The sequence below is a fragment of the Camelus bactrianus genome, chromosome 17, assembly GCF_048773025.1.
Source record: "Camelus bactrianus isolate YW-2024 breed Bactrian camel chromosome 17, ASM4877302v1, whole genome shotgun sequence".
Taxonomy (NCBI): Eukaryota; Metazoa; Chordata; class Mammalia; order Artiodactyla; family Camelidae; genus Camelus; species Camelus bactrianus.
The window spans coordinates 41,150,492-41,176,006 of record NC_133555.1 but is presented as its reverse complement, the minus strand read 5'-3'; the positions used below and the strand labels follow the sequence as shown (position 1 = coordinate 41,176,006).

Sequence of the window (25,515 nt, the reverse complement as noted above, 5' to 3'; positions counted from 1 at the left end):
ACCTGCACAGCCAAAACGTTTTAGCATGGATCCGGCTGTCACAAGCCAAAATGCCCAAGGTCCATGCTGAGGTTAGTGAGAGTTCTGAGCTATGGGCTAAGCAGAGTCAAACGCTTTAAATGGATTATCTTTCACAATTTCCCAAGAAAGCTACAGGGTAGATATTATTACATCACCCATATTTTACAGAAGAGAAACACTAGGGCTTAGAGAAATGGAGACACTTGCCTATGATCCTGTGAGTGCTGGAGCATCTCAACCCCAAACAATCACCACCATGCAATTCCACCTACATGCCTAGTTCTTCATACTCAAGCTAAGACATCCCACGGAGGTGAGAGGAGGGAGTCCGGAGGAGAAAGCCACACAGCTTCCAGCAGGGCTGGGCTGGGTTGATGGCACCCTCGGTGGGGGTGATGTTCTTCCCTCGACATCAGCGTCGCTGCCACCTCCCCATCCACATGTCACTCCCACAGGCATTCCACTGGCCCCACCATGTCACCCTCCCACTCACCCAAGCCAGACAGCCCAATGGTGGATGCATCCTACAGGAAGGGGCATCCATCCATCCAAATCCTTCATCCATTTTTGGGTGCTGGTTTGTATAACACGTTCCTAATTTTGGTGACACATAGCCATGCTTGTTAATGTGGGTTACAAATATATATATATATATACTCTTCCTCCTTCATAGATCCCAAAAGAAAATCAGAAAGCAAAGGAACATGAACAGACTTTAACACAATTTGATCTCAGTCCAAAGCCAATCCCAAGATTAGGTTGCTAGCCCTTCAGAAAAACAAAACAAGAAACAAACAAACAAAAACCCTTGCATACATAAATTTCTGATTAAGTTAACTGGCCACAGGGAATTCAGAAAATATTTGGAGGATTTGCACTACAGCCTCCGATGGAGACAAGAGTTGAGCACATCATTTCTAGAAAAGTGCAATTCCTGACACAAAGTCCAGGGTTGCGAGCACCTATCAGGCCAGCCATCTGGTCTCCATGCCTTCAAGCATTTGAAAGGAGGAAAACCACCTCATCACCCGAGCCACATATCTTGTACCTGCTCTCTGCCTCTTATTTGAACAGGAAAAGGTTACAAAAGGCCTGTACTCCATCCAAATGAAAAAACAGAGCAAGTTCCATAGTGGCAGGTCCAGCCTTGGAAGGACAGAAGAACAGGGCTGCCCCCAGCCCAGAGGACTTACCTGCCTTCTGGTAAGATGGCTCCAGGCAGCAGCCCTGGGTGTACCTCGTGAAACTCTCCACAGAGCAAGTCCCTCACGGAGTCCGAGCTCCTGCTCCTGGCAGTTGAAGCCCTTCTAGGAGGGGCGGCTCCAAAGCTGGGTGGAGAGCACGGAGGAGGGCAGATGGGAAGAGAGCCAAAGTGATTTTAAAGAATCGTGTAGGAAACCCTGTAACTGGAGAAGTGACTGAGATGGTACTTACATTTATACTTTGGAAGCATCTGCCTTTAATCAGTGCTTAATCTAACTCTGCAGAAAGCATCATTAATAAAGAAACAGGTTGGTTTTTTTTTCCTTTGGTCTCATCCAAGTGGGTGCGAAAATACAGAAAAGTCTATCTGAAAAGCCATGCTGTTTCTGTATTCAGCTTAGTCTGCAGGCAGCCTAACTCGGGGCCCCCTAGGGTCCTGCCCCCCAGGACCTCCCAAGGTCCACAATGTGAAACTGTTCACAAAGCACCCATTCATTTCCTCCTCCTTGCTTTTTTCTTATGCCATCAACACTTGGGTTCAGACCTATGAAAATACACGTTTGCTTATGTGTTTGTCGTAAGGGACACTAAGAAGACCCCTTGGCCACCAAAGCAACATTGCAATGGACCTGTCACCATACCCAAAACTCTCCCATGTAGGCTTCTGTTTTGTTAATGCTTGGGGAAAATTGAAATTTCTCTGGGCAGTGTAAGCATAAGAAATTCTCAACCACGTCACCTTCCAGAGGCTAGCTGAAAGCCAACTGAGGTAAAAGACAGAGGACGTGTGTTTATAAGAAGTCAGGAGGTAGGAAGTAGGTATTTAAAGGAGTGTCGGATTGGAATCACAGGCAGATTTTGGTCCTGCCAGAAAGGGCACTGAATACTAGTCAAAAGAACTGGGCTCTACCACTGTAAGCTGTGTGATATTGGAAGGGTCATTCAATTTCTCTGAACCTTAATTTTCTTCCTATAAAATGGGATAATCTTTCAAATCACCTTAGTCTTAAGAAGCAAATGTGATAACAGCTGTAAAAACACTTTGCAAGCACTAGATATAAGTACCTTAATTTAACAGAGAAAAGGCCTGGTTGCTTTTCTCCCCCTACTGACTCAACATCTGGACCCCATGGAAAGGATGAAATCACAGACATCGGATGGGATTAGAACCAGGCCTGGCACAGCGTATATGACCTGACTTTTTAAGGCAGTGATCAGAAATTCTAAACCTTTGTCTGATTTCAGGGTGACTCTCGGAATAAGGGAAGATCAAAGAATAAGCGAAATACTTAGAGTTAATAAGCATTTTTTACATGGATAAAAATGTGTGCATTTGAAGAGGTAAAGGAGGCCTCTAAATCCATTATCTTAAGAGGCCTGACCTTTTTTTAATATAAACTCTTTGCAAATATTATTTTCCTAAGCTATTAAGTCAGATTCAGACTTCCCACTCTGAAGTTTAAAAGAATCTTTCCAGCTCCATCTTCAAGCAAGTGAAAATGATTCGAAATGCAAGGACTGAAGCGACAAAGAGTAATACAAAAACACAGGCTGCCTAAGCCATTTGGGGTTTGCGTTCAGGACTTTCCCCAGACTCCCCTCTCCTATGGAGAACTTAGGGAAGGCAAACATGCATTTGAAAGATGGAGCAGAGCACCTGTGCTGGATCCTCCTTGGAAGATATGCCAACACCAGAGCACCCACATTTGCATACCTCAAGCCATACAGCATCGCCGCTTCCCTCAAGTGCTGCAGGCAGCAAGACCTTGCCAGTCTCACCACCATCTGATACGCTGATCAGCTTCAGCATCAGTGGCCAAGTATGGGGCAGCGGCTTCAGCAGCAGCCACGCCTCCCATCTGTTGATTTAGCAAAGATGACATTGAACCTCCACTACTGCAGAGCAATACCAAAACAAGACCTGAACCTTTGAGTAGCCTGCAGTCTCTTTATGACAAAGAAAGGTGTACACAGAACTATAAAGCAAGAAAGAGAGCATCAGGGAGTTGAAAGCAAGATGCAAACAGAGGCCTTCAGAGCATGGAGCAGAGAGAAACTCAAGTTATACAAAAGTACAGCTCTATTATTATTTGAGAACCAGTATAGTGTAGAGAGGAAACACATACACACACACATCTTAGAATCAAAGACTTGGTCTGAATCCCATCTTGTTCTGCCACCTAATAGATCTGTGATCAATCTTTTTGTAAAACTTCTCTGAGCCTCAGTTTCTTCATCCAGAAACTGATAAAACCTACTGCACAAAGGATTCGTGAGATTAAAATATTCAGGAGATAACACTTTGTAAGGTACAAGCTGAAATAAATGCATGTGTCTGCAGTAAGAGTTAGCATTTATATATGGCATCTTCCACTAACTACCATGTCCCTATCCTTCACATGCGTACAAATACACACACACTCCAAATTCTTTATACCCACCACAGCCACAACCACATTTAAGCTCTAGGAGGTCGTAGCTACAGAGGATTGCTGACTTACTTGTGCAGGAGGGAGGAGGGAAGAGGTGGTGGGGAGGAGGGAGGGAAGGAACAAGGCAGGCAGATAGGCACGCCGCCAGCCTGAGGCTGGGATAGGTGGCCAAGTCTATAAGGAAGGCCAATGAAGGGACTGGCTGGAAGTCAAAAAGGATATAATTAACTTAAGAATTACAATAAACTTGTAGCCACGCTTAATAGGTTTCAAACATTTTTCAATTTACCCTGGCTTCATTCTTCTCCGTTTGCTCTTGTTGGGGAGGAAGGGAAGAGGAAAAGACAACATAAAGTCTTAAAGAAGCAGCACCACCAAGCTTGTAAAAGGGAGGAATGGGTCTAGGTTTTGAACAAAAACTCAGTGGCTTGCAGTGACATCAGATATCTGCACAGTCACTCCTTAGGGAACACAGAGGAAGGGAGTTGAGCTATAGTGACAGGAAGAAACACATCTGAACTGACTGTGAAGCTGCCGTCCTGACCTCCTCCTTCCCATCCTCCCTCTCTGCCCCCTCCCCAACATCCCTTGGAGGCTGAAGGTGGTCCAGGGGATGCAGTTCAGTGTCCCCTGAGATGACATGTCAGCTTTCTTTCTCTGCTTTTTCCTGATGAGGCAGAAAGTGGATGTTGCTATTTCTACAGCAAATTCAAAGTCTTCTGGAAATGAATTCACAATGTACCTGGAAGAGATACAATATCTGCTGAGGCTCAAGTTCAGAAATAGAATGACTGGGCGTCACAGAAATCGGAAGACCTTCCTCCTCAGTTCACCACGTGGCCCCAGGTTAACTGCTTCAAGTCAAAACCCTAAACTGGCTGAGACTCAGTTCTCTCTCCACGAGCACAAAACCTCCCTGGCTACCTCCATGTAAGGTGGCTCAACCAAAACCCCCAGGCGTGCTTGAACCTGTGGCCATCTATTACATTAAAAGAATGTGTCCTTTTATCTGTAGTGCCTGTGTTAGCTGCCTGTCCCTCTGCTGTCACCTGTGTCCACTCCTGCCGCCCCTTGCTTCTGGCCCTGGAGGAGCTCTCTTGGCCTTCCCTGACACCACTGGACCCTCAATTCTTTCTATTCATCTAAATTTCCTACTGCCTTTCCTCTCAGAAATGAGAAAAACTTCTTTAGATGTCTTGAGTGTAACAGCTTCAAAGATGCCCCTCTCTATTTTTTTACATGCCTGCCCTTGGGGTCTTAACTGCCATCTCAAGCAATTTATCTGAGTATTTTTTTCAAATAAATAATATGCTTTCCCCAAAAGAAATTTTAGTAAAGAAATATGTCTCCACTTCATTGGATTCCCATAATTTTGAATTAAAGGGAATGTTGTCTTCTTTTATTTGGTCTCAATTTTACATTTAATTTTAGAAATTAAAATAAATACCAGAAATCTTAATTTTTTCTTCCCTCTGAGGCCTCATTTTTAAGACATTTTAGCCAAGAGACACCTTGAAGTGAGAACATGAGTACAGGCTCCTAGATGCCTGGAGAGTCAGACCTCTGAGGTCTGTCCACAGTTTCTCCCTCCTCAGCTCACTCTCTGGGATGATCTGTGTCTTGGGCAGTGCTGCCTCTTAGTGCCTTGGCTCCTTGGAAGTCCAGTGGGACCCCTCCCCCAGCACATTGTTTCCTTCTGAAAAGGGGTCATTGTGCTGGGCTATGGGCACACTGACCATGGGATCTTAAATGTGCCCTCCGAGCCCTGGGACCTTGCTCAAGAGGAGGGATCTGCACTGGGTGCTCCCCCAGCCCCTCTGAAGGTCCAGGCTTCCCTATCTCCCCATCCTGAGCCCCAAACTCCACCATCGGGGAGCTGACCAGGCTGCAGGTAGAGACAGATCTGCCTGCTATCAGGGCCTCTTGGGGGCCCAGGGTCTTATAGCCTCAGTGACTCAATGCTATGGTCCCTGCTGCCCCAGTTCTGTTATTACCACTCCAGCCTCAAATCCAGAAACACAAGTGTGTGATGAGAGTCCCTGAGAGTCAAGGTGTGCATTCATATGCACTCGATCACTCATACACACACACAGACACACACAGACACACACACACAAACACACACACACACACACACACACACACACACACACACACACATGCAACTACATACAGCCCAGAATACAGCACTGAAAGTAAATAGACCCAGAAGACCTAAAACTTCACTGGGGCCACTGCCTGACTTCCTCTGCAAGGTTGGGCTGTCCACACCCTAGAAACCTTGGGGTTAAGGAAAGAAGGCTCACAGGTCAGGTGATCCCAAAGATAAGATAAACTAGCAAGCAGGCAGACAAAAGGCCCCTAACAAGCACTAGCCTGGATAAGGTTCACATCCCTGACCTCACCTTACCTGCCCTCATGCCAGATTGCCCAAATCCACACCTGTGTGCCCACAGGGCCCCTGCGTAGGCTGCCCTCTCCTCTACTGCCTCCCCAAATCCACAATGACATTCAGAACTCAGTTTCAGTCCTTTCATCCAGGGAGCTTTTCTCACAGCCTTACTGTGCTGACACTGACAAATACAGTCCCCTCCGTCCTCCTCTCACTGCTTCGTGTTGGATAAGTCTCATCTCCCCAGTTAGGCTGAAAGCTGGTCCAGGGTAAAGACAGTACCCTCTTCCCTTGCACCTCTCAGCACCCAGCTTGGAGTTCATGCTCATAAATTAACACTTAAGCTCCCTATTAAATGGGATAAGGATGCTAGAGGAGAGGTGGCTCAGCTGCTTCCAGAAAGACACTAGTGCTTCAAAGCTCAAGAAGGCAGGAGGAGGGAGGGAAAGTGGAGGGAGGGAGGGAAAACACTCGCTAAAAGCTTATGGAATACACAAAAGAGCTGAGCATCAGAACAAAGACTCATTTAAAAGGGCAAAGGAAACACTAGATGGCTGTTAATGGTGAACTGAATATGATAAATTATTACTTAAATCACTTGGTTTCACTCCTTGTTATTATGCACAGTTAATTGGAGGGAACAAAATGCTGGGCCTGCCTGAATGAGGAGGGGAGGTGGGAGCAGTCTCAGACTTGTAGCTTCTCCAGGACCACATAGCCATCATGCAGAGATGACAGGTATTGGGCCAACCTCCCTCCCCAGCCCCCTGCAGTGGCCAAGGCCCATTTACCAACACTCCGATGCCCCTTTGGCTGGGGCTGTTGGCAGACAGGTGGCCTAAGAGAGAGAGAATCAGAGGGGTGGGCTGAGTGGCAGGAGATCACCTCAAGATTCCCCAGGCTTTGAACACCAGCTTTGCCGCTGCTGGGCCCCACTCAGATGTCTCGCACCCTAAAGAAAGCCAAGTGGCCTCAATAGCAGATTTAATTACTATTCAAAAACTTGGATTTTGACTCTGTTTTTCTTCTTATGTTTCTATTCTATTCATCATATTCATGAGTTCCTACTAAATTATAAAGCACTTAGACACAGAAATGAGTAAAACACAGCTTCTATCTTCACTCAGTTGAGAGGGTATATACAAGCATATTGAACTCACTGTGGGCTGCACAGAAAAAAAAAAACCTTTCAAACATTCACTTTATGACAAAGAATGTGTTATAGTCTGGGAATAAATTAATATTTCCATGGTCAAAGACAGAAGAGGCAAAGTGAATCTGACACCATCAACAAAGAAAGAAATTAAGAAACATATAGAACTGTTACAGACCTGGATTTCACAAGTAATGCTTATACGACAGTTATTAGCAAGACCTGGAGAGTTACAGTTACATGATATGGCAGATGACATTCAAATGTGGAAGTCCACGTGTCTATGAGACAGTTTAACAAACATTAGCAAAAGACACTTTTATGATTACAGAACTAGAAAAAGAGAGTTTTAAGACATAGCACAGGTAGAAGTTTGAAGGCCATGTTCCTTTTCCTAAACACTCATATAAATTTATATTTAATTTTATGTTTAAAGACTATTCTCAACCTTCAGTTTTATCACACACACAAAATATTAATTGCTATATTCCTTTCCATGAAGCTTTTGTGTAAATAAATGTACTCTCAAGAGAAAAAAACTTTTTCACAAGCCTGTTAATTAGAGGCTCACAGGTTCTTCTTAAAGTCAGGAGTCAGTACTGAAACTATATATATACATATATACATATCTCAAATCAAAATGCTAACAAAGAAAGGAGTATGAGATAATGGCTTTTATATAAAGAAAATGTGAAGCTTCAAGATGACCCTGGAGTGACATTTCCATCAGTATAGAGAGTTAGATACCTTAAATAATTCTTGCAATTGAAACAACTAAAATATTGGATAAAATATTAAAAGATGAAGAATTAAAACATTTAAAAAGCTCTGAGAACTTTAGAGATAAAGAGATAATAGAAGGCCTTGGATGGAAGAGAGTGTTGGCACTACCTTTTACTGGAAGGGTCTCTGCCACACCCTCAAGACCTTATGCGTCCATTTAGATGACCACACAGAGTGTGGAGCAGGACAGAAGGTCTGGGGCCCTCTAAAGTGGGATGTTTAAGAGGAGTCCACTGTGTAAAACTGGAGCATCAAAGGGCCATACCTACAAAATAAGGTGAGCAAGAGATAAAATTTGCCTCTAGAAAGAGGCTAGCAGACACAAAAACAAATCCTTTCTGGAGAAATTCAACTTTTATCCCGACCTCAAGCAATTCCCACAAATAAAGTTTTAATAAAAATTAGCAGTTCACAATCAAAATCATAAAACATAGAAGGAAATAAGTCACCATTTGTGAGAGCCAGTCAAAACAATGGACAACACAAAGATTTCAGGTACTGGAATTATCAGACAGAAAATTTAAGAACTAACAGAAAGCATATGAGGGAACAAGAGACTGTAAAGAATGATCTTGGCAAATTTTAAAGTGAAACAAATAGAATGACTAGGATTTAAAATATTTAGCAACTGCAAGTAGAAATGAATATGTAGGTTAAATAGCAGATTAGACACACAAGCAGAGACAAATTTTTAAATGGAAGGTAAATATAAAGAAATTAAACCAAAGTGCAGCACAGGAACACAAAATGATGCAAAACAAAAAGAGGAGTTAAGAGACATGGAAGATAGATCAAGAAAGTCTAATATTAGTCCAATTAAATGGGCACTTAGGTTATTTCTGTATTTTGGCTATTGTGAATGAAAATTTACCATCTTTTAAATACAAATTTCAATAGTGTTAAGCATTCACATTGTTGTGAGACCAACCTTCAGAATTCTTTTCATCTCGCAAAACTGAAACTCTGTACCCATTAAACATCTCCCTATTCTCCCCTCCCTCCAGTCCTGCCAACCACCATTCTACTTTCTGTCTCTAAATTCACTACTCATAGGTACCTCATATAAGTAGAATCATACAGCATTTGTCTTTTTGTGACTGGCTTATTTCACTTTGCATAATGTCCAACAATCTCCATTCTTTACTCCTTTTCTTTTTCTTACCATCATTTTCTCCTCAACTTATTTGGAAGTTACACATCCTAATTCCAATCAAAGTTCCAAAAAGAAATAATAGAGACAAAGATAAAAAGACAACAAAGTGCATTATAATAACGGAGAAATTCCCAAAATTGTTAGAAAAACACAATATTTGAGTCCAAGAAGCTCAATAAATCCAAAGAAAGATTTTTAAATCTTTTAAAAAAAACCTTTACAACATCCAAGGCAACTAGGTTTTGAAAGCTGCCACAGAGAAAAAACAGATCATGTACCAATGAATGGACAACTGAATTGATGGCTGACACCTCAGCAGCAATAAAGGAATACAGAAGGGAACAGAATAAAATGCCTAATGCACTGAGAGTGAGAAAAAAAACAAAAACCTGTCAACCTAAAATTCTATGCTGGTAAAACTATCTTTCAAGAACAACAGTGAAATACAGACAATTTCAGACAAAAACTAAGAAAAGTTTATCATAAAAAGATCCTCCCTAAAGAAAATCCTAAAAAATACACTTCAAGCTGAAGAAAATTTTTCCCAGATAGAAAGGCTAAGACACATGTAAAAATGATAAGTAAAAATATACTAATATGTGGCTTAACTAAGCAAACACTGACTCTGAAATTAATAATAACGCTAATGATAATAATGATGATGATAATAATAATAATAATGCCTAATTTGAGGGGTGAAAAGGAAGGCTAGAAGTAAAACATTGGATAACTGGGAGACGATCATTGTCTAATTCAGCACGGGGATTAAAATGTTAACTTCAGACTAGTGTAGGAATGTTAAAATAACTTGCTAAAGAAATAGACACAGAAAGTGCAAATTATAACTTTTATTTATAATAGCCAAGATATGTAAACAACCTAAGAGCCCATCAATAGATGACTGGATAAGGATGTGGTACATATACAATGGAACACTACTCAGCCATAAAAAAATAAGAAGACCCCGCCATTTGCAACAACATGAATGGACTTTGAAGGCATGATGCTAAGTGAAATAAGTCAGATGGATAAAGACAAATACTATATGATTTCATTCATATGTGGAATCTAAAAACAGAAAGAAACAAACAAAAAATTGAGCAAACAAAATAAAACAAAACCAAACTCACAGATACAGAGAACAGATTAATAGTTACCAGAGGGGAAGGGGATTGGGGGTGGGTGAAATGAGTGAGAGGGGTCAACTGTGTCATGATGGGTGGTAACTAAACTTGTGATCACTTTGTACTGTATACAAATGTTGAATTATAATGCTGTACACCTGAAACTTACATAATAAAAAAGATGATAAATTTTGTTATGTGTATTTTACCACAATTTTTTCTTTTTTAAAAAAAGACAATAGAGTTGGTTTAAAAAATAAGAAAACAGAAAGTGCAATATAAAAAGAAACATAATAAATTAGTAGAAATATATCAATCTATCAGTAACCACTATAAAGGCAAATAGGCTGAACTCTCCAGTTTCAAATAACATTGTATTAGATTTAAAGTAAAAAGTCCAGTTATATGCTTGTTATGAGATATAACTAAAAGAAAACAGAAATACTGAAAGTTAAACAACAGAAATACATATACTATCATAAACCAAGTTCCCATATTTATGAGGATTGTTTCCATTTTCACACACTCAAAACCATCCACTCACACTTCATGTAAGACATTTTTGAATGCAGGGGACTTGACTGAAGGCCTGGAGAGACGAGGGCAGGGGTTTTATGTAACAGGAAAACAAGCCATTTCACATCAAAGATTGCACACCCCTGATCTGAACAGCTCTTTGGTCACCTTCCCCAAATCCCCCATCTCACACGATCTCCCTGGTTCTCCTATCTCCCTGTCTCATTTGCACCAGGATCAGCTCTTCCTGCTCTTCATGCTGAGCAATTCAGCTTTCTCCAGGCTCTCTACCCAAATCCAGGCTTTTTACTTACCAAGAGCCTTGCTCCTCAGAAGGTAGTGATTTATCATTACATGTATGACTAGGAGTAGCCAGGGAGATATTTAATATCTGTTCAGAGTGTGGATCATTTCAGAGCAGTGGTTCCTAAACCAGGAATGAGATATAAGCTCCCTTAAAAGTTTCTCTTCAGAGATAAGATGTCCTATGGTGAATTTAGATCCATAAAGCATTTCTGTTCAATAACAGAGACAACAAAAGGAATTATTGAATTGTTGCTGAGTACATAGTAGTTACTAAAAAATAAAAACAGAAAAAAAAGAAGAGTGGGTTTCTGCTCCACTCTGAATTTCCACCAGCCTAGACTGGTTCTTATAAGTTATCTGAAATGTTACCACAGTTGCCTCTCTGGCCAGCCTGCCTCCCAATCCTCCTGCCCTCCATCCACCCTGCACATGCCACTTCGGAGACCAGAGCTGCTCAGAAGGCCTGGAGGACTCCCCATTAGCTACTGATTGAGTTACATAATCTTGAACAAGCATCTTAACCTCTCTGTGCCTCAGTTTCCTCATCTGTAAATTAGAGAAAACAGTCATTGACATGAGGTCATGAGATTGATATGAGAATGAAGAGTTAATATTTGAAAAATATTTAGAACATTGCCTGACACATCATAAGTGCTCCACAGATGTGAGCCATTACTATTGTTAGTGTTATTTTTCTTTTCGCTCAGTCTTGTTTTGGTCATAGTTACCTACCCTTCAGATTAAGCTGCACAGTATGACTCTACCCTCACCTGCCTTTCTGGACTCATTTCCCACTCTAACCCAAATTGGATCATCTCCACTCCCCTGAACGTGCCGATGATCGCACTTCTGCACCTGTACTCACTGTATCTTCCACTTGGGATGCAGGGTGTTTTTTGGTGTTTTTTCTCTCTACATATTGATTAACAAGCAGATTGGCCATTTTTTAAAGACATAACTCCAGTGTTACCTTCTCTCCAGTCTTTCCTCTTCTTGCTACCACCCTGTGTCACAATGTGTCACTTCTTTCCAGGAATATGTGAATAGTCAAACTGCCCTCAGCCTCTCCCCACCATCACCATCCTGGATGCTTCCAGAAAACTTTTTCTCCTTCGAAGAACATTCTCTGATTGTCTGTGATGTGCCAGGCACTGTGAGAACCTTCTACAATGTTTCATTACTCATCGCAGCCACTCACACAAAGCAGGTATTATCATCCCTATTTTACAGAAAAGAAAACTGGTGCTCAGTGCCCAGGTCACAGAGCTGGTGGTGCAGGGGCCAGGATTTCAAACCAGGCCTGCTCCCTCCAGCATCCACTGTCCTTCCACAAGAGTTCTCTGTGCCACGTTTGTGATTCTTGCCAGTTCTGCCTGCCACCCATATAACAATTAGCTTACTATTTTTACTTAACTCAAGTCAGCTTTCCATCTTAAATATATTTTTCTAAAGAATCTGTATGTCACCATTATCCATTAGAAACCAATAATACTTGCCATAAATAGAAAGTAATCCTAAAAAAAGTAATACAGTGAAGACAACATGATGTGATCAGACTTTAAACACAATGAGCAAGGATAAAGACAAGCCCCTTATCATCGTGGCTCACAGGCCTGGTGGGGTCTGGCCCTGCCCTCTCCAGCCTCCTGTCCCTTCATTCTTCCCCTTGCCCTTTCCACTCTGGCCACAACAGCTTTCTTTCTGTCCTTACTGCTCTCCAAGTCTCCACAGGATTTTTGCACACGCTGTTCCCCCACCCCAACCTCAGAACCCTCTTTCCCACCCTCTTAGCTCACCTGAACTCCTTCCAGTCTAAGATATTTTCTTGAGAAAACCTTCACAGACCTCCCTGATTGGGCCAAATCCTCCCACTCTCAGACCTTAGAGCACTGGGAGTCTCCCCCTAGAACTTATCCCAATGGCAGTTTTCCATTTGTTTATGAGATTGGTTAACATCTGTCTTTCCCTCCAGATTATGTAAATTGCACGAGGGCTCTGACCATTCCTGGTTTTGCTCACCATTAAATTTCCATAATCAGGCACGGTGCCTGATACTTCGTAGGCACTTGATGGTATTTGTTGAATGAATGAGTGGATGAATGAATGAGTGGATGAATTAATGAGTGAATGAATCTTAGATTTTTGAGATATAAAGTTGTAGAGTCCTGCAATTCCTTGTGGATATAACTTTTATCTTCCTTATTCAGCCTCTCTGTTTCCATTTTGATAATGAGGCATGGGAGATACTGCAAGCTTTCTTCAGTGAGGCCAGAACTGCTTCCTGGGACCACAAAGGCACAGCAGGGTGTGCTGCTCCCAGGTTTTGAGAATCAGAGCTTTCTGAACCTTTTGAGTACTCGAGACACTACCATTTCCATATCCATTTTCAGCAGACCTCCACCATGTCATTCATGTGAGACCATGACAGGCAGGGACTTCAACACATAAAAATAAACACATAACTAATAAAATTTTCAACGGACTTCCATCAACCTTTTAAACTTCACCGTTCATAAAATACTTCTCTGCTAAGTCTGCATATAGCTCCTCTGAAATCTCTTCTAACTTTTTTTCTCCATCACCAGTGCCAATCCTGCTCCCGTCCTCTGGCATATGGACCATTATAATAGACCCCTCCAGCCCTTGTCTTCTCTGATCGATTCTCTACACAGTCAAAAATTCATATATGGGCAGGTTATCGCTTAGCTAAAAAAACTGAAGTCTCCCAATTCGCTACAAAATCTCTTCAAGAATTCCCCAGCAAACATTTAAGATCCTCCTCAGCATGGCACTAACCTCACCACTTGGCCTCTTTCCTCAATAAGAAAGCTGTTCTGTGGTCACCCTGAGATTTAACCCAGGCCTGCAGCATGCCAATAGCCCACTTCCAGAGGCAAAGTGGTTTTTTAAACATCTTTCCAAGGAGAGAAGTTAATGGGTGAGCAGTGCAACAAAATACCCAGAACCAGTGCAGTCAACTGTGTACAGTGATCTCAGTCATTAAGGGGAATCAGGAGATGCAGCTACCACATGTGCTGACAGCAGGAGCCCAGGCAGGCCACTTCCCTCTCCAAGTCTGCAGTATGGAGACTACAAACTGAACACCATGGGAAAGGCAAGAGGACAAGGAGAGACGTGTGAGAGTCTTCAGGTGTCTCTGAACCCAGGAGAGTTATGGGGGTTTTCTGCGTTTCTGGTAGGTGATTGTGTCTAGCAGGGAGGAACAAAACTTGACACTGATCGATCTCTGGTCTTCCTTTGTCTACTTCCACCCTTCTCCCTACATCTGTCTGCGTGCGTCACAATTTCCAACGTTACAGTTCACTTTATGTGGCTCCTTATCTTCTCATTCAGAAAAACCTTAATCTCATCAACTACAAGCCTTCTCTGGAGTTGGACCTTCCATCTATTATGGAAATTCTTATTATCCAAGAATGTCACTTCCTGACCTGATGGGCAAATGCAAAGAGTGCAGCTGTCTCCCCTTCCACCAAAATTACATTTCCCAGAAGTAGTTCAGAAAAACAGACCTGGAAAATGGCTTACAGTTGGCTCCAATAGGAAATACAGCTCTGCCAGCTGAGGAAAAAGTGGCAAACTTGAAAACCAGGGGAAACCAGTGGCTACCGGGCCCAGCACCATGTGGTGTCTTTAGAGATAGGTCTTCAGGTTCTCTTCTTATACTCTTCATCTCTGGAAAGGGCAGCAGGCCATCTGACTATGGCAGATTTGGGGGGGGTCAAGTGCCATGGTGGCCTTCCGCAAGGCAAAGAAGGAGGCAACAGGGCAATCCACAGGGAGAATTCCAGTTCAAAAACCAAGAGGGGCAGAGAGTGCTCCCATTCAACCTGAGACGTTCTAGTGAGGGAGATGAATCTGACAGGGAGAGAAAGTGAGGTGGCATTAGCTCAGAACCACAAGAATAAGTATAGGTCAAAAGTAGAGACTGAGGCCAATACTAGGTCCTGTTTGGAGCTGTTAGGGCCAAAAAGCCGAGTGCTCAGGGGGAAATGGTAGTCCTGTTGCCTGCTCTGTTGGGACCACACCTGGATGAGCTCAGGATGCAGAAGTCCCGGAACCTTTAATGAGTGTAAACAGCATTTTCCACAGAGCAAGAGGAAATTAGCTTCACTCTCAACAAAGTGCATAAATCGTCCTAGCCCACGAAGCAGCATTTTTCTTAATGGTTTAATGGCCCTGGGTAAACAGTAGGTGAGCCCCTGGCTTAAATAGAGAAGTCTGAGTTTGTACAATATAGGCCCTTGGAGTTAGTAAAATAGGGAGGGAGGTGCTTCAAAGCTGATAGTCCTATGTGAACTTAAAGGCAGAAGAAAGAACTTTGCGGGTTGTCTGCTGAAACAAATTTAAAGAAAGGTTTCGTTTATTCAGGGAAGGAGATTTCTCTAAAAATAGGAAATCAGCAGAAATACAGTGGCAAGTAGCATGTGGTTACCTAAATGTGTCATGCTACACAATGAAGGTGGTTGATGGCCCAGGACAGAGTTGGGGCAGGAGAGGGAAACCAGGAAGGAAGAGCCCCAGCCCAGGGTCAGAAGCCTGGGTGGGCCAACCTGTAGTATCTACCACTGTGAACCTGTGGAGTCCCTTCTGGGCCTTGGCTTCCATATCCATGAAGTGCAATAATAATGACAGAACCAACACTTACTGAGACCTTCCTCAACATACCACATGCATGTTCCAAGTACTTTAGCTGGATTACTTCATTTAATTGTCAGAATAATCTCATGAGGTAGGAGAAAAAAAGGTCTGGCTTCTCTTGAAAAATCAGAAAATCTGACAACGTTGGGTACCAGTCCAACATGGCAGAATAAGCCAGCGCTGAGAAGAAGCCAGGTTGTTTTAGATGAGGCCATCAGCCGCAGCCCTTACATGCCTCTTGTCCCGCTTATTTTGCTCAAGGCACTTAGTACCTGAGTGGCTCTTGCAGCCTGTGGGCCTAAGGCCCCTGGATTACATGGTCTCAGTGATTTCTCCTCCATGAAAGCTGATGCTCTTTTCTCTGTGTCACTTTGTCCAGAGTGGTCAGGCCTCAGACAAAGAGCACAGGACACTGGACTCCCCCACTTGAGGACTCCCAAGAAGCAGAAACACTGCGGACTGAGAAGGGCACTGCTGTGCCCTATAAGATAGTTTCAGTGGACACTGGGTCCTCTACAGCCTGCCCTCCCCTGTGCTGGGAGCTTGAGTCTCACTCGAATGGAGAAAGGAAGTAATGGAAGAATGAGCAAGGAAATCCTGAAACCCCCAAGGGCTAGGCTCAGACAAATGATAACCCATCTATTCTAGGAGCAAGAAAAGGCGATTACTTAACCTCTCTATGCCTCAGTTTCCTCACCTATGAGTTAATAATAGCTCCTAGCTCACAGGGGGGTTGTGAGAAATAGAGTAGAACCCCTCTGAGTTACTAAGGACTCTGAATTTTCTGGTTCTAGCCTTTGGCCATTATGAATGACCAGTGGTTTCATGGAAGAATGATTTCTCTCTATTTAAAAAACAAAGCCACTTTCTGCTTAAGCTAAGCTTGTGTTGGGTTTCACCCACCAGGAAGTTAAAGACAGAAATTACTTAGAGATATATTTACACATTACATGTCCTTTGGTTCTATGTGCTTTTTCTATGTTCTGTTTCTAAATGGGCCTCTGGTGAAGATAATGATCAGTTCATTGATTTGTTCCCAGGAGAATGGGGTAAAATGAAGTCCTGCTCATCACATTTCTAATTCTTTTTAGTCTAATTACTTCGGGAAGGTTTCTACACGAGTCATCCTTCTCCAAGCTCTTCTTTCCTCCTGACTGTGTCGGCTCCTTGACCACCAGGCCATAGGAGGAATCCCAGAGTAGTCCTGCTCTGTGACCAGCAGGTCTTTTTTAATAAGAGCTCTCAGACTGCACTCCCCAAGTTGGGCTTATTCATTCTTCAACTGAAGTCCCCCCATTGGAATGGTACCATGTCCAGCTAGAGATGTTCAGAGCCGCCTGTTATCTGGCTTTTCCTGGCTCTTCAACATTGCCTTCAATCAAATGAACTCTTCTCCCATCTTTCCACCATTGCTATTTTAAATAGGAAAGAGTCAGTTTCCGTTGTTTGCAACCCAAGAACTGATATGGTACCTCAGTGGTGAGAGCAAGGGAGTAGATGGGAAAGGGAAGTGTTTATATTGAATTGTTGAGAAAGGCCTTTCTAAGGAGGTGAAATTTATGCTGAGCCTTCAATAAAATGTGGGAACAAGGCAGATGAAGACCTGGGGAGGAGCATTCTAGGAAGGTAACAGCAAATGCAAATTTATTGAGGTGGGATAGTCAAGGAGCAGTAAGGAAGGCCAATGCGGCTACAGCCAAGTGAGGGAGCAAGAAAGTGGTTAGGAGATGAGGGCAGAGAGCTAGGCAAGAACTGAATCATGGAGTGTCTCTGGGCCGCAGTGAGGAGTTTGCTTTATGATGTGGCATTAGCCACCAGAGGGCCTGAACAGAGGAGTGACGTAAGCTGATTTTTAAAAAATATATCTTTCCGGCTAGTTGTCTTGAGAACTGACTACAGGAGACAAGTGTAGAAATAGAAAAATGAATGAAAACACTGCTCCAGGAGTCCAGGCAAGAGGTGACAGTGGCCATGGCAGTGAAGGTAGAGAAGAGCAGACAGACTTATAATGCAGTTTTCAGGAAAAGCTGTCTTAAAGGACTTGCTGATGTGGGATGTGAGGGGAAGAGAAGGATCTAGGTAGACTGCTGAAGTAGATGGAGCTGCCATTTGCTAAGATGGGAAAAACTGTGGGCGAGATAGACATCATTTAATAGTCTGTATTAGTCATCTACTGCTACATGAGAAATGACCATAAAACTTAGAGGCTTAAAATAACAGTCAACTGTTATTATCTCACAGTTTCTGTTGGTCAGGAATTCAAATGTGGCTTACTAGGTGCTTCTAGCTCATGGTCTCTCATGAGGCTGCAGCCAAGACATGGGCTGTTGTCATCCAAAGTCTTGACTGGGGCTGGAGGATCTGCTTCACAGGTGGCTCACTCACTGGCTGGCAGGTTGTGCTGGCTGTTGGTGGGAAACTTCGATTCCCCACTACCTGGATCTTTCCACAGTCTGCTTGAGTGTCCACACACATGACAGCTGCCTTACCCAGAATAAATGATGTAAGAAAGTAAGGAAAAGCCACAATCTCTCTTATGGCCTAGCCTCAGAAGTCACACTTTGTTATTCCCACAGTTTCCTCTTGATTACACAGCTCAGCCCTATTCAGTGTGAGAGGAGACTACACAGGGGCGTGATCCCAGGGGGCAAGAATGACTAGAGGCTATCTGGTGGCTGGCTCCCACACTGTCCACACAGATGCCAGAAGGAAGTGCAGATACAGCCAGTAGGTGTGTCAGATGGACCCGACCAGCAGAGAGAAAGTGGAGAATAGGTAGGGCTGAAGTGGAGTGGTGAGGTTCTGAGAGGTACAAATGGGTCCAAGGGAGTGGTTCCAGATGTGTAGAATAGACTTCAGTGGGGCTAGATGTTCCCCATTCAAGGAAGAGTTTGGCTGGACAGACCCTGCTTCTGCCCTGTTTTTCAAACTCTTCATAGATTCCTGCTTGGAGTTCAGAATGTACAAAGGGACCCACCAGAGTTAATGAATGGGCGACATGACCAATTGAAGGAAAAGGAATTAATGGAAGTTCCAGCTAAAGATGTAAAGGAAATTGACCAAGGCTACTAATCATTGTCAAGGTGCAAGCATTTCTCTCTCTCTCTCTTTCTCTTTCTCTTTCTTTCTGATACATACATACATACACACACACACACACACACACACACACACACACACACACACACACACACCCCTCCTGTTTTACAGGGATCACTGTCACTCTGCTGGGCTGGCTAGTGGTACAGGCGTGCCTGGGGTCCATATCCCTAGCTTATGGCTTTTTCCTTACATGACAGGGTCTCTCCAACGCCTGAACTCTCCCAGAGACTCATGAAGGAATGTGGGTTGACTACTGAAGAAGGAAGTGATCTCCCCAACTCTGAGACTCAAAAGTTGCCTCCCAAGACCAGGCCTCACATGAAGGAGGCAGCTATCTGCCCATGTCATCTGAAAGACTCTAACTTCACCCCCAAGTTGGTCAACCTATGAAAACCATCAAACTCATTCTGTGCACTGACATTTTAGTGAATGCTAATTGATCAGCTTTACTGAGTCTTACCTTAAAAATGCAAAGACCAGAAGATTCCAGCCTCCAGCTGTCAAGTGAACCCTGTCAAGCAGGGAATACATGTCCTTTCAGCTGAGGCCCCAGACATCATGAAGCAGACAAGCCATCCTCATTGTTGCCCTGCCTGAATTCCCGACTCACAGGATCTGTGAATATAAGATGGTTGTTGGAGGACAATCAGTTTTGGGGTGATTTGTTATGCAGCAGTAAATGGAACAGACACATACAACCCATGCATCTGTCCACTAATATTGAAGTCACAAATTTGACATGACTTCCTCTAACAGCTTTTCAGAATTCTCTTACCAGGAACCAAGGAGGTGCCACTTTTGGAGAATGTGCTTAGAGCAGGGTTTCCTCCCTACTCATCCACACTCCTCACTTTAGCCAGGTCTGCTTTCTGAAAGAAGTGGACAGGCTAGGGTGTTAATTCCAGTGTGATATTAAACTCTCTGAAGTTCTGGGCCTCCTCTCTAAAATGAGAGATGGAGAGCAATTCTTACTGCATGGATCTGTTGGATGATCTAGGAAAGCAAAGGCGTAAACCTGCTCTGAGAACCCTTCAGCACACTTTAAGGATAATCATGAAGGCCACCTATAGCCTGTTTCCCCTCTCTGCCCACGCCACAGCCCCTCCTTTTGCCTTGAAGCCTGGTAGATATGGTCTGACTCTGCTGAAATAATTTTCCCAGCCCAAGCCATTAGCTCTGCAGAGCCTCACACAGCTGCCATCCTTCCCCTCTTGTTTTCACCTTTCCAATAAAAGCCTTGCCTCTTTTGATTACAGGAGAATTCTCCACTCTAATTGACTTCCAGGCATTAAAGTTTTACTGAGATGATCTCAGAGGCTCCCTGGGGAGAGGAAAAGTGCCGAGCATTGTCACCCTTAGGGCCCTGTTACTAGCAGAGAGTTTCTAAAACTGCTCTAACTTTTGGCAAGGCATCTTGTGGGGAATATAAAGAGGAGCTCAAAGCAAGGGAAGCACTCGATTCCCCTCTCCCCTTCAGCACCAAGGGGAGGGGCAGCTGGGTCTTGAGCTCCCTGACCTCTCAGTGAAAGCCAGCAAGCAGGACACAGACCTGGAGGTCCTCGCACCTACATTCCTGCCCCACCTCTGTTCATGCAATGCCTCTGCAAAGACACAAAGAAGTGAGAGGCATGACACCTGCCCTCGACAGGTCAACAATGCGCAGGCACATATGACCCATGTTGAGAAAATTTGGTGGCATAATTAGTCCTAAAGGAGGTAAGGTGGAGAAGGAGAGAGGAGCAAGAACTAGGGATGATTGAGAAAGGTTTCGTAGTAGAAAGGAAACAAATGCTAGACCTTTGAGAACAATAATAATAGTAAACACCCATACACCACTTGATCTGTGCCAAATCTTGCCCCAAGCCCTTCATATATCTTAACACATTTAATTTCAATATAATAACAACCCTTTGAGACAGATTCTACTTTCAGTGCCCTTTTCATAGATGAGAAAATCATGGCATGAGTAATTTCAGCTAGAAACTGAGCTAGTAAATGGGAGAGCCAGGATGTGGAGCCAGAAAGTCTGACTTGGGGTATGTGTTCTGCACTGCGCTGCCTTTAAAGGCATTCACGCAAGGAGAAGAGGAGAGAGGCCTTCCAAGCAGGAGACACTATAGACATAAAGACACAGAGATGGGACTGTGCTCTCTGTTCAGTGGCCTATCACATTTCTCCTCTGCCTCCTAGAAGAAAAAAAAAGAAATCATGTGTAGGGTTTTATATGCTTAGAAAGTTTCTGGAATAATAGACAAAAAATGTTATCAGTGATTACTTCTTAGAAATGGAAATGGAGAGGAGGAGAGAGATGGGAGGAGAGCTCTCACTTTTTATTTTCTACTCTCCAAATGTTAGAAAATGTTGCCTTGAATCACTTTGACAATTCCACATTGTTTTGTAAAAAATAAACAAAGGAAAGACTCTTCTCTCCATGTGCCCACTGTTTCCCTCAAGGAAATCGCTGCTATGTGCAGGGAGCAGACCAAGTCAGAGCCAGTCCCTGGGCTACAGGAGTGTGCTAGGAAGACGCACCTCTACATCCTGTCCTCCATCCACAGAGAGCCGACGACCAGCCCTCCTGACAGGAAGTGTCCATCACTCAGGCCCAGGAGTCCAGGCTCACTGCCACCCTCTCTTATCTCTTCTCTGAACTTCCCCAGCTTTCCACCCATCACCCTGTGTTTGCAGAGGTCACAAAGAAAGCTGCAGATCCATGTTTTGCCATTTTATTAAAGAGCTGTAAAAAATTGAGAAATTCCATGTAAACATCTAGATTTCTTTCTTCTTTAAACCAAACCAGATCATCTGGCAATTCTAAGTCTGCATTCTCTCCGAGCAACTTGGAAGCTGAGCTGGGGCTACTGCCCCTTTGACATGACTCAAGCTCTGTTTGCTCTGTCTTCACCATTCCTGATATTTTCACATTAAGGTCCAATGTCATTTAGATTCCATCCATGCAATTGTTTTCTTACAACTGGCGTGCTTCCTTAGATACATCACCTGCTGGGTCCCGGTAAGCAGTTGAACTTGCGGTCTGTGGTTTAGACTGCAAAATAATCTCCAGTTGTTTCACAGTTCTGTTCTCCCCAAGATCCTTAAGTGATGAAACCAAGTCCAACACAGCCTTTGCAATTCACACATGCTCTAACAGTGAAGCTTTTCACCGAAGGCCTGATGAACTGACTCATCATAGTTAAGTAACAGAATAAAGACCTAGATTTCAACCCATCCAGGACTGGCTGTGGCCAAATCATTCATGGAGCTCAATACTCAATCTTCGTCAAGAACGTGCTGTGATTTTTGCCTCAAAACACTGATAGACAGCAGACTGCTCTCCCCTCAGCCTATAGTTTTACTAAATATGACTACTGACTTCTGTATCTGTCTTACAGACCATCTGCATCCCTCTGGCTGGTTGATCTTCCCCTTCTTGACATTCAACTTCCCATTACATCCCTCTCCTGCTCACACAGTCTACATGATTCAATGAAAGGAGGAATTCCTTTACCTTCTACCTGATACCTTTTAAATAGTTAAAAAAAAAAAAAAAAAAAAACCTTTACAGTCATTGTGTCCTGCTAAAACTCTCACACCTTTAATCTCACTTACTCCTTACAGAAACCCCATCAGAGTGGCATAGTCACTACTTTTGAGATTAGGTGACCAATCCACAGATAGGTTAAGTGACTTGTCAAGCATCACACAGCCCAGCTGGCACCTGACTCTCATCCGGTGCTTTTTCTTGATTTCCAAGGACAGGGAGAGTTTGGTTGATTCTCAGGAGCAGTGGATAATGCTGCACTTGGCCCACCAGCCCCAGAGAATGGGCTGCAATGAGAAGAGGAAAGGAAAATTCAGTTCTCCTGGGGCACCTCTTTATCTCTCAGGCTGGTTTGACTGATCTTTCCTGGGCTTGCTATCATCAACTGTTGGGTTGGCTGGATGCTGGATGATCTCAGATCATCTGTTTGACACTATTATGTCACTAAAATATCTGGCAACTTTTTGGCTATCAGCTGAGGTGAGGATGGCCTTTTATTTGCTGGGAGGCTAGCTTGAAGCTTGTTCACATGGTGGTCTCACATTTCCAGCTCAGCAAGGGAAAGCAAGCCCCAGTGTGCAAACATTTCTTAAACCTCTATTTGTATCACATTTACCAATGTCCTACTGGTCAAAGCAAGACATAGCCAAGCCCAGATATAAGAGTTAGAGAAACAGATTCTATTTCTGGTGATGGAGGAAGCTGCATAATCACATTGCAATGGAACATGTGCACCTTATAAGCTCATATGGGGTAGAATTAAGGAGTTCTTAGAAGAAAAGTTTCTGAGGATAATTAACCCTGGGGAAAGGTCACTTTAAGTGAATCCACTTAAATGAGAAGCAACATTTTAGAACAAATAGTGTGGGAGGGAGTAGAAGGAGTGTGAATTGGGATTTCATCTTAAAAAGAACTAAAAATTATGATAGTAAATTTATTTTTATATTGGATTACATTTTGATTGTAACTGCAAAAAATGGACTAATTCTTAGAACAGAAAAATGATTTAAGACTCGTTTGGGGAATGCTTTTTTCCTGAAAAAAAAAATTGTAAGACAGCAAAATATGACATCAATCACTTTTCATTTGACGGTCACAGAAAGGTTTTTAAGAAGCAAATTTTGCAAAATAGTCAAGGGGTTCATCACTTTTCCCCAGGACTTCTCTGAACCTTTTGAATTTCCAATCATCTCCTTCTGAAACCTCTATTATATCATCATCTTTGGTGATTTTCTCTTTTTCAGTTGTAACCAGACAAACTCTGCCACATTATCATTTCTTGGAGGTTTTCTGACAATTATTGAATCAGTCCTCTACCATCACTTTCATTATTTTTATGAAATCCTGCATCTTTTGCAAGACTGGCAATTTCACTTTGCAATTGGTTGGCATGGTAATCACAGTGACAACATCTGACAGTTATGTTGGGTGGGGTGTAGATACCAGTGTTAAACCAGAGGAGGTGTGAATGGGGACTATCTTTATATGGATTGATTTAATAGTGAACATTTCATATTATGATGGACTTTACTTCCCAACTTGTAATTATGGGTACTCCAGCAGTAAGTACTCTGGGAATGAGGTTCCCTTGCACTCAAAAACAGGAATTAGTATTGTAGTTTCTGGGTGAAAAGACTCCACTGGGGAAAGTGTGATGAGACTACCACTGATGAAGGTGGTCAACTGTAAACTTTGTGATGCTGGCTGAGGATTGACTAAGGTCCCTACAGGCCCTGGCTTCCAGACCCAGTGCACTTAAGCCCTAAAGCTGTGGTCAACACCTAAAGCTAAAATAACTGAAAAGAAATACAAATATCTGCTTTGTCACTACTGCCATCTACTGAAATTAAGCTTCACTTCCAATTTTACTATTACTGACACTGTAACTGACTCTTGGGACCAATGCATTGCAGTCCAATCACTTGGATACATTAGCTTAGCTCTAAACAGGTCAGAAGAGCTTTGCAAGGTCTGGCAAGGCTTAAAAGCCCTTCTTCCTGTTGAGAGATTCTGGATTTGTGTCTGGTTTGGCCTGGACTGGGTGAGGTCTGGCTCTACAAGTCTTCAAGGCTTGCACAGTAATTGGGAAATTCATTCTTGGAATATGGTTCATCCTTTTAAGTCTGACTTTGCACATATTCCTTATACTGCTCACCCACTTCTCCACTTGGCAAACTGTTCTCCTTCAAGATTAAGTTCAAATGTATCCTCTAGAAAGGCTTTCTCAATCTCCCCAAAGTTGTTCACCCTTTCTTCTGTGCTTGGATAAGTTTTACTCGGTTCTATTACAACACTTACCATATGCAACTTAATTATTTAATAGTCACTTCCTCCTCTAGACTAAACCATTTTTGGGTACAACAGTCATGATTTAACCTTGTTAGTATGTGCGTTTCACTACCTAGCACACTGAAGATACTCACTAAACATTTATTAAATGAATGAATAAACACCATGCTCATGTCAAATGACCCAAGGTTACATCAGCCTCCCGAACTTAGTTTTTTAATGACGTAAAGTTCACCATTTAAATCATTTTAAAGTGTACAGTCAATGGCTTTTAGTATATTTACAATGTTGTGCACTAGGATTATAGCCATTCAAGTGGATATAAAGCGGTATCTCATTGCAGTCTCGATTTGCATTTCTTTAATGACTAACGATGTTGAGCATTATCATGTGTTTATTGGCCATTTGTATGTAGGGGCTCAGAATATGTCAGCTCAGAATATGTCACCCCAAAATATGTCACTTTGGCATACTGATTATGTTGAATTAAAGGTATCTGAAAAACAGCCAGTGCAAGAAGGACACTCTGACCCTCCTCTGTCCCCCTGAAAGCAGGAGATAAATCTCTCAGGTGAAAGGTACTCTCCATGTACCAGGAGGGTAGAAGACATCCTTAACACCCAAGACAGGGAACTTAGGGCCAAGGGGGCTCTATAACAAACCTTGTTACTTCTTCACCATTTCACTACCCTTAGGCCAAACCCCTTTGTCTTGTCAATTCTTCAAAGATATATTGTTTCTTTGTCTAAAAGATATAAGAGCTTCTTCCTTTGGTGACTTCTTTGAGTCTCATATATTTGTGGAGTTCTCATACATATATACTTAATTAAATTTGTTTTTC

General features: G+C 42.9%; 1 protein-coding gene across 14 annotated transcripts in view; it reads right to left on the bottom strand.

Moving 5' to 3' along the window:
* SCN11A (sodium voltage-gated channel alpha subunit 11) overlaps positions 1 to 25,515 on the bottom strand; it is a 122,922-nt gene that overhangs the window by 72,581 nt on the left and 24,826 nt on the right. For 6 of the 14 annotated variants that reach the window (XM_074345181.1, XM_074345189.1, XM_074345191.1 and 3 more), the window contains exons 1-4: positions 19,305 to 19,439; positions 4,246 to 4,398; positions 2,939 to 3,085; positions 1,215 to 1,349 (exon numbers count right to left, since the gene is read on the bottom strand). In XM_074345181.1, the coding sequence (XP_074201282.1) occupies positions 1,215 to 1,349; positions 2,939 to 3,009 (206 nt within the window). In that variant the 5' untranslated portion in view covers positions 3,010 to 3,085; positions 4,246 to 4,398; positions 19,305 to 19,439. Of the gene's footprint in view, positions 1 to 1,214; positions 1,350 to 2,938; positions 4,217 to 4,245; positions 4,399 to 19,304; positions 19,460 to 19,619; positions 19,755 to 21,376; positions 21,582 to 25,515 lie in introns of those variants that run through there. The other 8 variants (XM_074345184.1, XM_074345185.1, XM_074345187.1 and 5 more) reach the window with 5 other exon arrangements.